Source organism: Tinamus guttatus, unplaced genomic scaffold (genome assembly GCF_059628265.1).
Source record: "Tinamus guttatus ecotype Peru unplaced genomic scaffold, ASM5962826v1 Tinamus_guttatus_pri_ptg000125l, whole genome shotgun sequence".
Lineage (NCBI taxonomy): Eukaryota > Metazoa > Chordata > Aves > Tinamiformes > Tinamidae > Tinamus > Tinamus guttatus.
The window spans coordinates 7383135-7394319 of NW_028288659.1; the positions used below are offsets into that span (position 1 = coordinate 7383135).

Consider the following 11185-nt stretch of genomic DNA (forward strand, 5'->3'; position numbering starts at 1 on the left):
AAAGTGTCTTTCAGACAGGAAGCCAGGGGTCTTCATTAGGCGGCAGCGTGCACACTAACATGCATATGGGCACACAGGAGCAGGAGAGAACTCATCCCACCCCACACAGCTCCATCCCTACACCCTAGACTTTTTTTTTTTTTTTCTTTTTAAACAGCATATTTGAAGGGGCTCATAATTTCAAGAGCCATGTTGAAGCTTGGACACCCAAATGGAGTGCAAGTGTACATAATCTAAGCACAACGTGCGCATGCTTAGTCAGCCCATTTTAACTAATATGACCATGATGTCAGATCCTTCAGTCTTACGAGCGGACCAAAATAATTGCCTATTAAAATTACAACGTTCACGTATTTGCTCCTAAAGCCACAGCAGTAAGAGTTCAAAGCAAGTGCTCTAAAAAGGAATCTTATTGCATATGCAGTAACTTTCTAAATCAGATTCTGTCTTGAATCTAAGAGAAGAGAGTTCACATTTTAAAAACAGTGAGAAAAAAAAATAACAGACAAGTAGAGTTCTGCTACTGCAAAATGAGTAAGCTTGTTAAGGCTGATGAGGGTCCATAAAAGCTTGACTTTTTAATGTACTGAGCATTCTATACATGTTAAGCAGCTTAGAATTTTAAACCTTTATCAGACACAGCCAATGTAAACTTTTTTTTTTTTTTGTTCAGAAGGATACTTACATTGCAGTCAAAGTCAGAAGCATGGTGCACAATTCATTGGACTTTTAACAACAGTATTCTTAGTACATTTAGTTTTACACTTCCTGTAATGCTATTTTTAAAGAGACAGGAAAACAGTACTAAGGGAATATAGTATTTCATAGACAGATTTCTAGTAAGGATTGCGAAGTCCTTTAAGATCTTACTGGAAAACTGTTGAATTCATTTCGCAGTCGAAACAAGTACATAATATTAACAGTTTGTCTTCACAACTTAAATTGTGATCAGTGCTGTGAAGTTTGAACTTGTCTTGATCTTTCTTTTAAACCCAGCAGTTCTGTCCTCAGTTCTCCAGGTTTAGGAGGTATTTCAGGTATTGTCTGTTAAAAACAGAGATATCAGTGCTTGAGCAAGAAAAAAAAAATAAATAACATTAAGCTAACACACCCTTTAAGGGACATTTACTACATCCACATGGTAATTGTATTTTGTTCCCTCCTGAGCAAATACTGTACATTTTTTTAATTTAAAATTAAGAAAATATAATTTGAAAAAAAAAGCAGCTAGAGTTTCTTCTCATCACATGAGAACACAAGTACTGCTGAGATGACCAGTATGTTTTTAAAACACTCACTGAAGCTTCCACATAAATTCTTCCTCTCAATGACAGAAAAAAACAAACTCACCACTTTCACATTCTGGTTTTAGAAATGAAAAACTGAACCTAGGGCCAAATTAGCACACTGCATATATGTATATACACGCACAAAGATAAAAATATACGAAGAATATATGAACAATCAGCCTATTAAACTGTAATGCGTAGAACTGTTACAACTGTTGGAAACATAAATTCTTCGGTGTACAAATACATTAATGAGAAAAAAAAAACACATTTCAGATGTTTGCTTAAGCATAGTGCTGTTTTAGTTTATTCCTGATTAGAAAATAGCACAGTGCCAAGTGTGCAAAAGCAAGGGGAGGAGGGAAGGCCTCCAAGTGAGACGGCCTCCAAGATACCACATCAGCCACTGCACTGTCTGCATGGTCTCAGCTGGACTTCAGTTCTCTGTGATTCAAATTTCAGTCAAATTCAAATTTTGACTGGCTGAGATTCTCTACCATTAAACCATTGGTCATCTCCATTTTTATTAGGAAGAGAAATAAGTCTGATTTATTGATCTATTTATTTTTCTTGCCACTCTACCTCTTTCAGAAAAAGCTTCCCACAAACAAATCCTCTTCTGAAAAATTGTATGCAGCTACATTATGTTTTTTATCACTTTCTTCATTTGAAGGAGACTACCAAGCAAAAACCTAGATACCCAATACCCGTTTGCCTCTTGCCCCGAGGCTAAGCATTAGCTGCATTTTCTTGCTTGTTTTCTTTGCGATTTTTGGCAGCAGAACCACGGTGTCTTTTCGGCAAGAGCCGCGCAGAACCCCGCGCTCGGCGCGCACTTACGAGGTCCGGCCTGTAGTATCTGTGCACGACCTCGGCGCCCGCGAACATGGCGAGCAGGCTGGCGCCCAGCGTGCGCAGGTAGACGGGCCAGGACACGCCGGCGGGCATGACCGGCCTGCGCGAGACCAGGCCGCAATGGCACCCGCCGCCCCCACCTCGCAGCAACCGCCCGCGGCGGCCGTTGGCGTCACCGCCGGATGTGCGTCACCGCCGCCGCCGCGCGCGAGCGGCCGTTGCGCGGGGGCGGGGACAGCGCGGCCAAACCGGCTCTGTGTGTGGGGGGGTGACACCAAGGTGGCGGAGCCGCCGCAGCTGCCGCCCGCTCTTGGCCCAGCTCTTCCCGCCCGCGCGGCTCTGTGAGGGGCCAGGGGCCGCTCGGCAGGGTTGGCTGCGCCGAGCCCGCGGCAACGAGACCGCCGTCTCCCCACGGCGCCCGCTCTTCCCCCCCCGCTAACGCCTCACGGGCCCGGCTCGCTCGCCATTGGCCGCCGCCGCCCACGTGACGCGGTGCGGCCCGGCAGGTCCGTTGCGGAGGCTGAGGGGGCTGGAGAGGGGGAGGGGAAGAGGGTCGCGTCGCGCTCAGCTCGGCTCGGCTCGCCCTGACAATAGCGCGCCCGGCTCCGGCGCCGGGCCCGGGCATGGAGGCCGAGGAGCTGGGCAGGTAGCGGCCCGGGGGAGGGGGAGCCGCGCTCCGGGCGGCCTGGCGCGGCGGCGCTTCTCGTCTCCGCGGGCCCCCGCCAGCGGCCGCGGGGATTGGGGCTCTGCCCCCCACCCTGAGCCGGGGGAGGAGGGGGAGGGGCGGCCGCGCGGGTTGAGTGACGTGAGCGCGGGGGGAGGAGAAGGTCTGTGCCGATGGCGATGTATGGATGTGTAGGGAGGGCAGGGGCAGCGGGGCGCGGATGTGTAGGGAGGGCAGGGGCAGCGGGGCGCGAGCGAGCGGCTGCGGGGTGGTCCAGGGCCTGTGCGGCCCGTTGTTCCTAAAGAAACATAAGGCGACTCATGGGGGCCCTTTTTTGCCAGGGACTTTCTTTCTTCTTCCCCCCCCCCCCCCCACCCCTTTTTTTTTCTTTCCGGTGACCATATGTTTTTTTTTCTTTTTTTTTTTTTCTGATTTTCTTTTCCTTTCCTTTCCTTTGTAGTTTGAATTGAATTTGAGGATTTGAATCCATTTTCGTTTTTTTTTTCCTTTGTTGAACTGAAACGTGTGTATTCAAGTGTTCCTATTTAAACGGTCTGTAACATGCTCCGTAGCGTGCGCTGTTCATTTGTGGCAAAATGTGTTTTTTTGTTTGTTTGTTTTTTAATCTCTACAAGAAAACCGATTCTTGAAACAAAAGTTAAAAACAAGAGAGAGGCATATGTGAGCGTTAAGGCTGAGGGCTCTCTTTGATCTCATCACCAAATGGTTATAGGACTTGTCTGATGACACGGCGCAATTTTTCCTCTGTTTAAAGGGAACTTGATCAGTTCCATACAAGAAGTTGTCCTGTTAGTGACTGCTCCTAGATTTTATGCTTACAAGTACCTTTTAGACATTTTACTCGTCTGTGTAATGGAGCATTTAGCGGAACATGAAGTGGACTCTGTATGTCCCAGCTGTGTTCCTTAGCTGGGCACATCTGGAAATCAGTTTTGCCCTCTGGTTCAGTAGTTGCACAGAGCAATTCTGGCAGGGGAGTCCAGGGTATTTCCTATACTCTGGAAATACTCCATGGCTTTGTTAGGCCTCCCAGGTTCCTCATTCTCTTTGATTCAAGGCAGGTATTCGGTTCGGAGTTAGAAACATGATCACAAGAGTTTGAACTGTTCTGGGATATATCTTATTTATGGTAGGATTCTTAAATACTTCTTGAATAATAAAGAATGATGCCTCCGCATCGCTAAGGTGGTGTGTGCCTTTGAGGTGCTTATGTATAGCCAGCATTATTTGTTGTGTTTATGAATAGCTTTGAGATTATGAAAATATTTCCTGCAAACTTAGCGTTTGTGAAAAATAATTATGTATTTGTATAACAGGGGATATCTACGGACAGGAAGCAGGTTATATAAGTTTGCGTTGGTGCCTATTGGTTGTGTATGACTAGTCCATATGTAAAGCAGAAAGGTTAGCTATGACAAAATGTCTGTGTGCATGGGAGGAGGCTGGATCTGTGTGGATGAATGATTTTCTATAGCATAAGTACAGAACCTGTGTTGGGATCCAGAGTGGGGTAATGGTTGCTCCGTGTTTTGTGTCCTGTTCTGTACATCCATTCTGTGTCACATCAGGTAAAGTAACTGATGCAACAGTAAGAAAGCTTAGAAGTTGGAAAATCTTTGTCTAAAGTGTTTTTAACTCATTTGTGTTGTACGTAGTTGCTACATTTGACAGACAGCTTGTCTTTTAACATATTCTACAAAGTGTTTTTCCAGTGTAAGGGAAGGCTCTGTGCTATACTTACAATGTTGCCTTTTTTGTTTTGTTTTTGTGGGGTTTTTTTTTTTGTATCTTCTATTACTTAAAAGAGGGTTGGCTGTCCCTGTTGTGTTTCACATCATCCCCCCAGCCAGGCAGCAGTCTGATTATTCAAGGTATTTGGGTAACTTGCTGACTTGTTAACAGACTATATTGGAGAGCGTCCTTGGAGTACGTGCCAGCCTGGATGGGGATTGGTATTTACAGACTGCTGGATTCATCATTAGATTTCTAAACTGTTGATGAGTTGTCTTTTTTTTCTTTGCCTTTCTAAGATATTACTCACATCTTCAGCAAATTCAAGCTTTTTATACATTCCCATTCCACCCAATGATGACTGCAGTGCCCAACATGGAAGTGCTGACTGAACAGCCAACCCTAGAGGGCGTTCCAGAGCCAAACGTGGCTCAGGAACCTCCTAAAGGTAGTTGCATCACACTATATTAAGTGAACTAAAAAAACATATTTCTTGTTTGTTTGGTTTTGTTTTATATATACTTGTTTTAATATACTGCCTCTTTAGATCTGTTGGATTTCCTTTGCTTGATGTTCTTTGAGGAAATATTCAGTATGTATTCTTTCCATGTAGAGAGATTATGTATTGCAGTATGAGGATATGTTCTTTTAAGTTTCAGTATGAGGATGTATTCTTTTTAGTAACATTTGTTACCAATCAGCAAAGTTAAATATGTTTATAATATTCAGATAGTTCGGTTTGAGAAAGTTATCTTGTGCCAAGAACAACAGATTTTTAGTTTAATAGATAAGAATAATATCTTTAGCTGGTTTCATGGTATTTAGTAATTTAAGCTAGAGAGGAAAGCGTGTCTCCTTTTTTTTCCCTCCAGTCTGAGCTGAAAAGTGGCAGGACCTTCAAAGACAGGGCTTGAAATCTTGCTTGTGAAATCTACAGGAGCAAATGTAAAGGACAAAGACTGGAAGCTTTCAGGATTGCCCTCTCACAGGTCACCCTGGCGTTGTGGTCAGGCAGTTAATCTTTAATGAAGTGCCTGGTTGTAATATCTGATCAGCTTGAGAGTTAGGAGGATGTTCTTCATTTTGAAATCATTTGGCAGCTTTGAGTTGGATGCATGTCTTGTGTTTTCCCTTCATATAAAAAACTCTCTCAAAGAATGGTTTGGATTTTAGTTGTCTGTGATCAGCGTCTGCCTGCGGTGCAGAGATACTCAAGCTGTCTCTGTGCTGACCCTGGAAAATTGAGATTTGTCTGATAATTATTTCCATTCATGAGTATTTAGCAGGTATCCGCACATCTAATTCAGTCTTTATGAATGTCTGTGCTGTAGCATTAGAAATGTTAAAAAGGGGGCATTTGTTGTGTGTTTCAGCAGTTGCAAAAGGAGGAAGGAAAAGAAAAACCAAAGCAGCTGAGCCAAAGCAACCCAAAAAACCTGCTGCTAAAAAAGAAAAAGCAACCAAATCAAAAGGCAAACAAGAAAAGATCACAGATACTTTTAAAGTCAAAAGGAAAGTGGACCGTTTTAATGGTGTATCTGAAGCGGAGCTTCTTACCAAGACTTTACCTGATATTTTGACCTTTGATCTGGACATTGTAATAGTAAGTAACTCACAGATGAAGGATTAGGTAGAAGTGTGAGTAGTGTCTGCTCGCTGCTTGTGAACATCTCTGTCACTTTATTCTGCAAGTTCTTGGCATATAAGTATTTAAACTCTTTCCCGTATGCACCAGCTTTGCATTTTCTGTTAAAAATCATAGTAAGTCATGAAAGACTTGCTTTAGTGTAGGCATTCATCAGTGACTGTAAAACATGCTGTGAGCTGCTTCTCTGACATTACACATGTAAAGTGAGACTCTGTTCTTTAACTGACAATGGAGAGTATCATTTCCATAGTTTCGTTTGCTGGCATTATCTAAAAGAATTGAGGACTTTTGCTTAGAGTAACATGATCAAATTTCTGATCACTTTGCCATCTTCCCATCATTAAAATGGACTGATATCTTGCTTTGTAGATTGGCATAAACCCTGGCTTGATGGCAGCTTACAAAGGACATCATTATCCTGGACCTGGAAACCATTTTTGTAGGTTTTGGTTTTCCTTTCTTTTTATGGGATTTGCAGAACTCCTTTAGAACTTGTTGCATTTTGATTATGCTGTTTTCCAAGAAGGGTATTTTGCTTTTAACTATCTGAGAGTGACTTAAATTTCATAGCTTTTTCTGTCATATAGCATACATTAAAATAATAAAGTAACAGGGGAATGATTAGTGACTTTAAGTGTAGGTTTAGAGTTGTCAGGTAAACACAGTATACCAGAATCTCCAGATTCAAAACCAGAAACAGTAGTTTCCTAGCATGTCAGTGTACACTTTGAGGACTAAAAGTTAAACAAAAATCTGCTCTTTGTATTTATTGCATTCCTTGCCTTTCAGTGTGACTTGTGAAATGTAAAGCTCCATACTGGACATTTTTTGCCTTACAGGGGATCATGGTGATTGATTCTTGCTCTTCAGTGGGGATTTGCTGTTCTCATAAACTAAGTGTGGCTGTTAAATTTGTCTAGGTAGGGGCAAAAATCTTTCCACAGGAACTGATGCTCTCTTAAAATAGACTCTTCCTTTAGCATTCCAGTACTGTAGGCTGGCAGCATATTTTTTAAAAAAAAAATGCATCTGTTGCCACTTCACAGGGAAGTGTCTCTTCATGTCTGGTCTAAGTAATGAACAGCTGAACCATATGGATGACCATACTTTACCACATAAATATGGGATTGGATTTACAAACATGGTAGAAAGGACAACACCTGGAAGCAAAGACCTCTCCAGGTAGGATAACAGAGGAAAATATCACACTTGTTAATCAAGTAATAGTTGTGATTTGAGTTGTAATTTTGAGTACTATTTATTATTTTCTCTTTTAGCAAAGAGTTTCGGGAAGGAGGGCGAATTCTGGTGCAGAAATTGCAAAAATATAAACCTCGTATAGCAGCTTTTAATGGAAAATGTAAGAACCTTAAATTTGAATGAATTTGGTCTGACAATTATTTTTTCTGTCCATTTACTCTATGTTCATTTCATTTTAGGTATTTATGAAATTTTCAGTAAAGAAGTTTTTGGAATAAAAATTAAGAAATTGGAATTTGGATTGCAGCCACACAAGGTGCCAGATACAGAAACTGTAAGTATTGATGTGTGGGAACAAAAACAGTGCTCTCATTTTGGTCATTTCAAGACTAATTCAATCTCAGGACTTGCACCCACTTACAGCAAAGGCAGAGTTTGCCCAAAGTATAAAGTGGGACTGAACAATTTTCAGGCACATCTTTAAGACAGCTCCTTGCATTCAGGAGTCTGTGCATTCAGCACAGACATCTAGTACTAGAAGGTATCTGAAGAGCCGTGTCTAAATCATCCCAAACAGGTTTGTTTAATCTGTTTTATAAATCTCCAACAAGCGGTAAAAATTGTCATAGCATCAGCAGTTGGTATCAACCTCTATCTGTAGGGCAAGATGCTGTAAAGCTTCCTTTAGTCCCTCCCACAATTACTATGAGCCTTAATTGATGTTTTCTAAGATAACATGAGCTTAACTGTGAAGCTTTTCTCAATGCATTAAATATTTGTTGGTAGTTCAGGGGCTTATAGTGCTGCTTTTCTTGCTCTTTGCCTCCAGCTCTGCTATGTTATGCCGTCATCCAGTGCAAGATGTGCTCAGTTTCCTCGTGCTCAAGATAAAGTTCATTATTACATAAAGCTGAAAGACTTAAGGGATCAATTGAAAGGCATTGCACCAAACACAGAGGTGCAGGAGGTGCAGTACACATTTGACTTGCAGCTTGCACAAGGTATAGTGATTGTTTCATTAATCCTTTCTCAATGTTGTACAACACACATAGCATTGCTGTAGCATTTGCTTGAGTAAAAGGAATTAAAGAATTTAAGGATAAAAAGAAAGTATGTCCCATCTACCCTAAATCATGTGGTGTATACAACAATATTCCATGCTCTGCTTAATACAGTCCTGGTTGTCTAAGAGGAACCAGAATTATCCTTTGAATAGAATTAAAATATGTGGCGTTTTGTTTTTATTAAGGATTCTCTGATAAAAATGTTCCTGGGTATTTTTCTTCAAAATATTAATACTTGAGATCTCTTCTTTGTGCAGAGGATGCTAAAAAGATGGCTGTCAAAGAAGAAAAATATGATCCAGGCTATGAAGCAGCATATGGAGGAGCTTACTGCGATCGTGCAATATATGAAAATGAACAGTGCAATTTCTCTTCAAATGGAACTGGTAAAGGTCATTCAGTCTGTAAACCTGCGTTATATATGGACGTCGACTTAGTTTTCTGCCCTCTTGGCAACTTCTATAATTTGAACAAAATATTTAAACTATAGCAGTATTTAAACTATTACATAATTGAGGGAATTCATAGCCTTTTGGGAGAGGGAAATATGAAGAAGCCACTTCAGATATATATAAATTGTTTGCACCTTCAGACTTTGATTCCCAAATTCAGACTTTCAGGTAGCTTCCTGAAATCTGACAAACAGATAGAATTAGTGACTTAAAGAGTAACCGTTTTTGATTACAGTGAGTTTTGCATAAATGTGTGGTGCTGTTCAGAACAAAACTGATAGTTGCTGCTTCAATATTTTCTTTGCTAATGAACGTAAAATCAGAGAATAATGGAACAGGAAACATCACAGTAGAATTGAAGTTGTTGTTTCACTAGCAGGGCAGGTAAGGGAGGAGTGTATGGCAATGCTGTAACCCAAATAGTGTTTGCTAGCTTTTTTATGCTGTGAATAATCTGAAGACAAATTCAACAATTTTGTCTGAAGTGTGAAGGTTTAAAACAGCAGCAACTGCGACACAAACCCAGAACATGCAACACAGTTTGGTGCCCTGCATCTTTTAGTGAGGGTGCAGTATAACAATAAGAGAGCAATTAGCTTTGGCTCTTCGTAGTTTTATCAGTCTGTACTTGACAAAAGTCCTTGCAAATACTTGAAAGAAGCATGGTAGGAGGGGTGGTTTTTTAATTCTGATAAGTTTGGAGGGGAAAAAAGAAAGTAAATTAGAAACAGAAAGGAACGGAATGAAGAAGTAGTCTAGAATTCTAGCTGCAATTAAGAACGTAATTGTATTTTGGAAGTAAAATTCCCAACTGCAATTAAAAAAAGATAAATAATAATGCAGGAAAGTGCAACTGCCACATCAGTGATGTCTTGAATCTTAAATTCTAACCTCACTGATTAATTGAAATAATTGAAATTTGCATTCTGTCTACCCTTCTTCATTAAAAAGTGTCCCTTCTAGAAAGAAAAAAATATTCATAGAGAGCACTGCAGAGTAAAGTATTATTTTTTTTTTAAAAAAAAGGACTTATTTATCTGATTATGTTCAAATATATGCAGTCACCCTTCACTGAGGATTTTCAGAATTTATAATTAATGAAATTATCTGGCTCTACAAAAGTAGAGAACAAAAAGAAATGTTTGCACTCAGTCTAAGTAGGTGGTCAAAAATAGGGAAGGATGGAAACTGCAAAGTCTTTTCCTATTTTAGTTAAAGATATCACCTGCATTTTAACCTATATGTTTTGTTTTCAGCAGCAAGCAATCCACAGTACTGTGAGGGGTCATCCTTTGGTGAAGTTCCCAATGGACAGTGGATGACACAGTCGTTTGCAGACCAGATTCCAGAATTCAGTGCTGGAATGACACAGGAACAAGAAGGAAGCAGTGCCTAATTGCTGTTTCTTCTTGGCTATGCATACATGCTGCAGTTTTAATGCAGTGATCAAGATTGGTACCTTGATTCTCCAAACTGAAGCATTTTAATAGTATTTTATCTCCCCTAGTTATTTTATTATAGTCAAAACTAAATGTGTGTGGTAGGCTTAAATCAATGAATTAGATAATTTTAAGAAAGTGTCCAACCTTTTTTAAAAAAAAAAAATAGCTTTTTTTTTGTATATGAGTTTTATATTTAATGTATGTCCTTTCTTGCGGTTCTTTACAAACTGTTTTCTCATTTGTGAAGATTCCCTTGGGGCGATAATTTTATTCTGTAACTTGTAATGTAGTAGTACCAGCGGTGGTTACACTTTTTACTGATGCATCGTATATTTGGATATCTCATAATCCTTTTATATCCAGAGAGGGGAGAAGGGGAAGAATACCTTGGTCTTGCATGAAGTGATGTTTTTGATCATGCAGACTTAAGCAGTGTTTTTAAGTCTGCCTGTTGTTACCTTCTTAAATAATGCAGAAGGTTGTGTCCTGCAGGTGGGAAGGCTGAGTATTTTAGAGGCCGGAATAGAAATCTGTCTGTTTAGTGGCTGTAGTCCTGATGTGCTAAGGGACATCATCTTCTCAAGATCCAAGATTGGGGAGGAAAATTTAGGACCTAAATATTCTAGCTGAGCTGTCTTAATTTCAGGTTTCCCTACCCCTCCGTTTCTTGCCCCTTAAATTCTGACGTAAGGAACTGGAATTTTTAAAGCAAAACAAACAAACAAAAGTGGTTCTTGAATTCTGTGGCATTTAAATTCCCAGCCTTTTTGATGTGATTAGTCCCTTCACCTTACCTATTGCTAGCAACACTGTTATGAG

At 40.6% G+C, this 11185-nt stretch overlaps 2 protein-coding genes across 6 annotated transcripts; one reads left to right on the plus strand and one right to left on the minus strand.

The window, feature by feature from the left end:
• Positions 1-515: 515 nt before the first annotated feature.
• On the minus strand, positions 516-2314 carry UQCC6 (ubiquinol-cytochrome c reductase complex assembly factor 6). The gene is made up of 2 exons (XM_010214618.2): positions 2130-2314; positions 516-1044 (listed from the first exon to the last, which is right to left on the minus strand). Exons 1-2 carry the CDS (start codon positions 2235-2237, stop codon positions 949-951), a joined length of 204 nt encoding a protein of 67 aa, XP_010212920.1. The 5' UTR covers positions 2238-2314; the 3' UTR covers positions 516-948.
• Positions 2315-2632: 318 nt separating this feature from the next.
• On the plus strand, positions 2633-10708 carry TDG (thymine DNA glycosylase). Of its 5 annotated transcripts, none has more exons than XM_088521638.1 (10): positions 2633-2650; positions 4860-5008; positions 5934-6163; positions 6578-6647; positions 7255-7390; positions 7486-7568; positions 7648-7742; positions 8238-8409; positions 8730-8858; positions 10181-10708. In XM_088521638.1, exons 2-10 carry the CDS (start codon positions 4915-4917, stop codon positions 10318-10320), a joined length of 1149 nt encoding a protein of 382 aa, XP_088377764.1. In that variant the 5' UTR covers positions 2633-2650; positions 4860-4914; the 3' UTR covers positions 10321-10708. The 5 variants fall into 5 exon arrangements, with proteins under 5 accessions (XP_088377764.1, XP_088377760.1, XP_088377761.1 ...); XM_088521634.1 differs by lacking the exon at positions 2633-2650 and adding an exon at positions 2746-2790; XM_088521635.1 differs by lacking the exon at positions 2633-2650 and adding an exon at positions 2746-2790 and having other exon boundaries at positions 10184-10708.
• Positions 10709-11185: the final 477 nt, after the last annotated feature.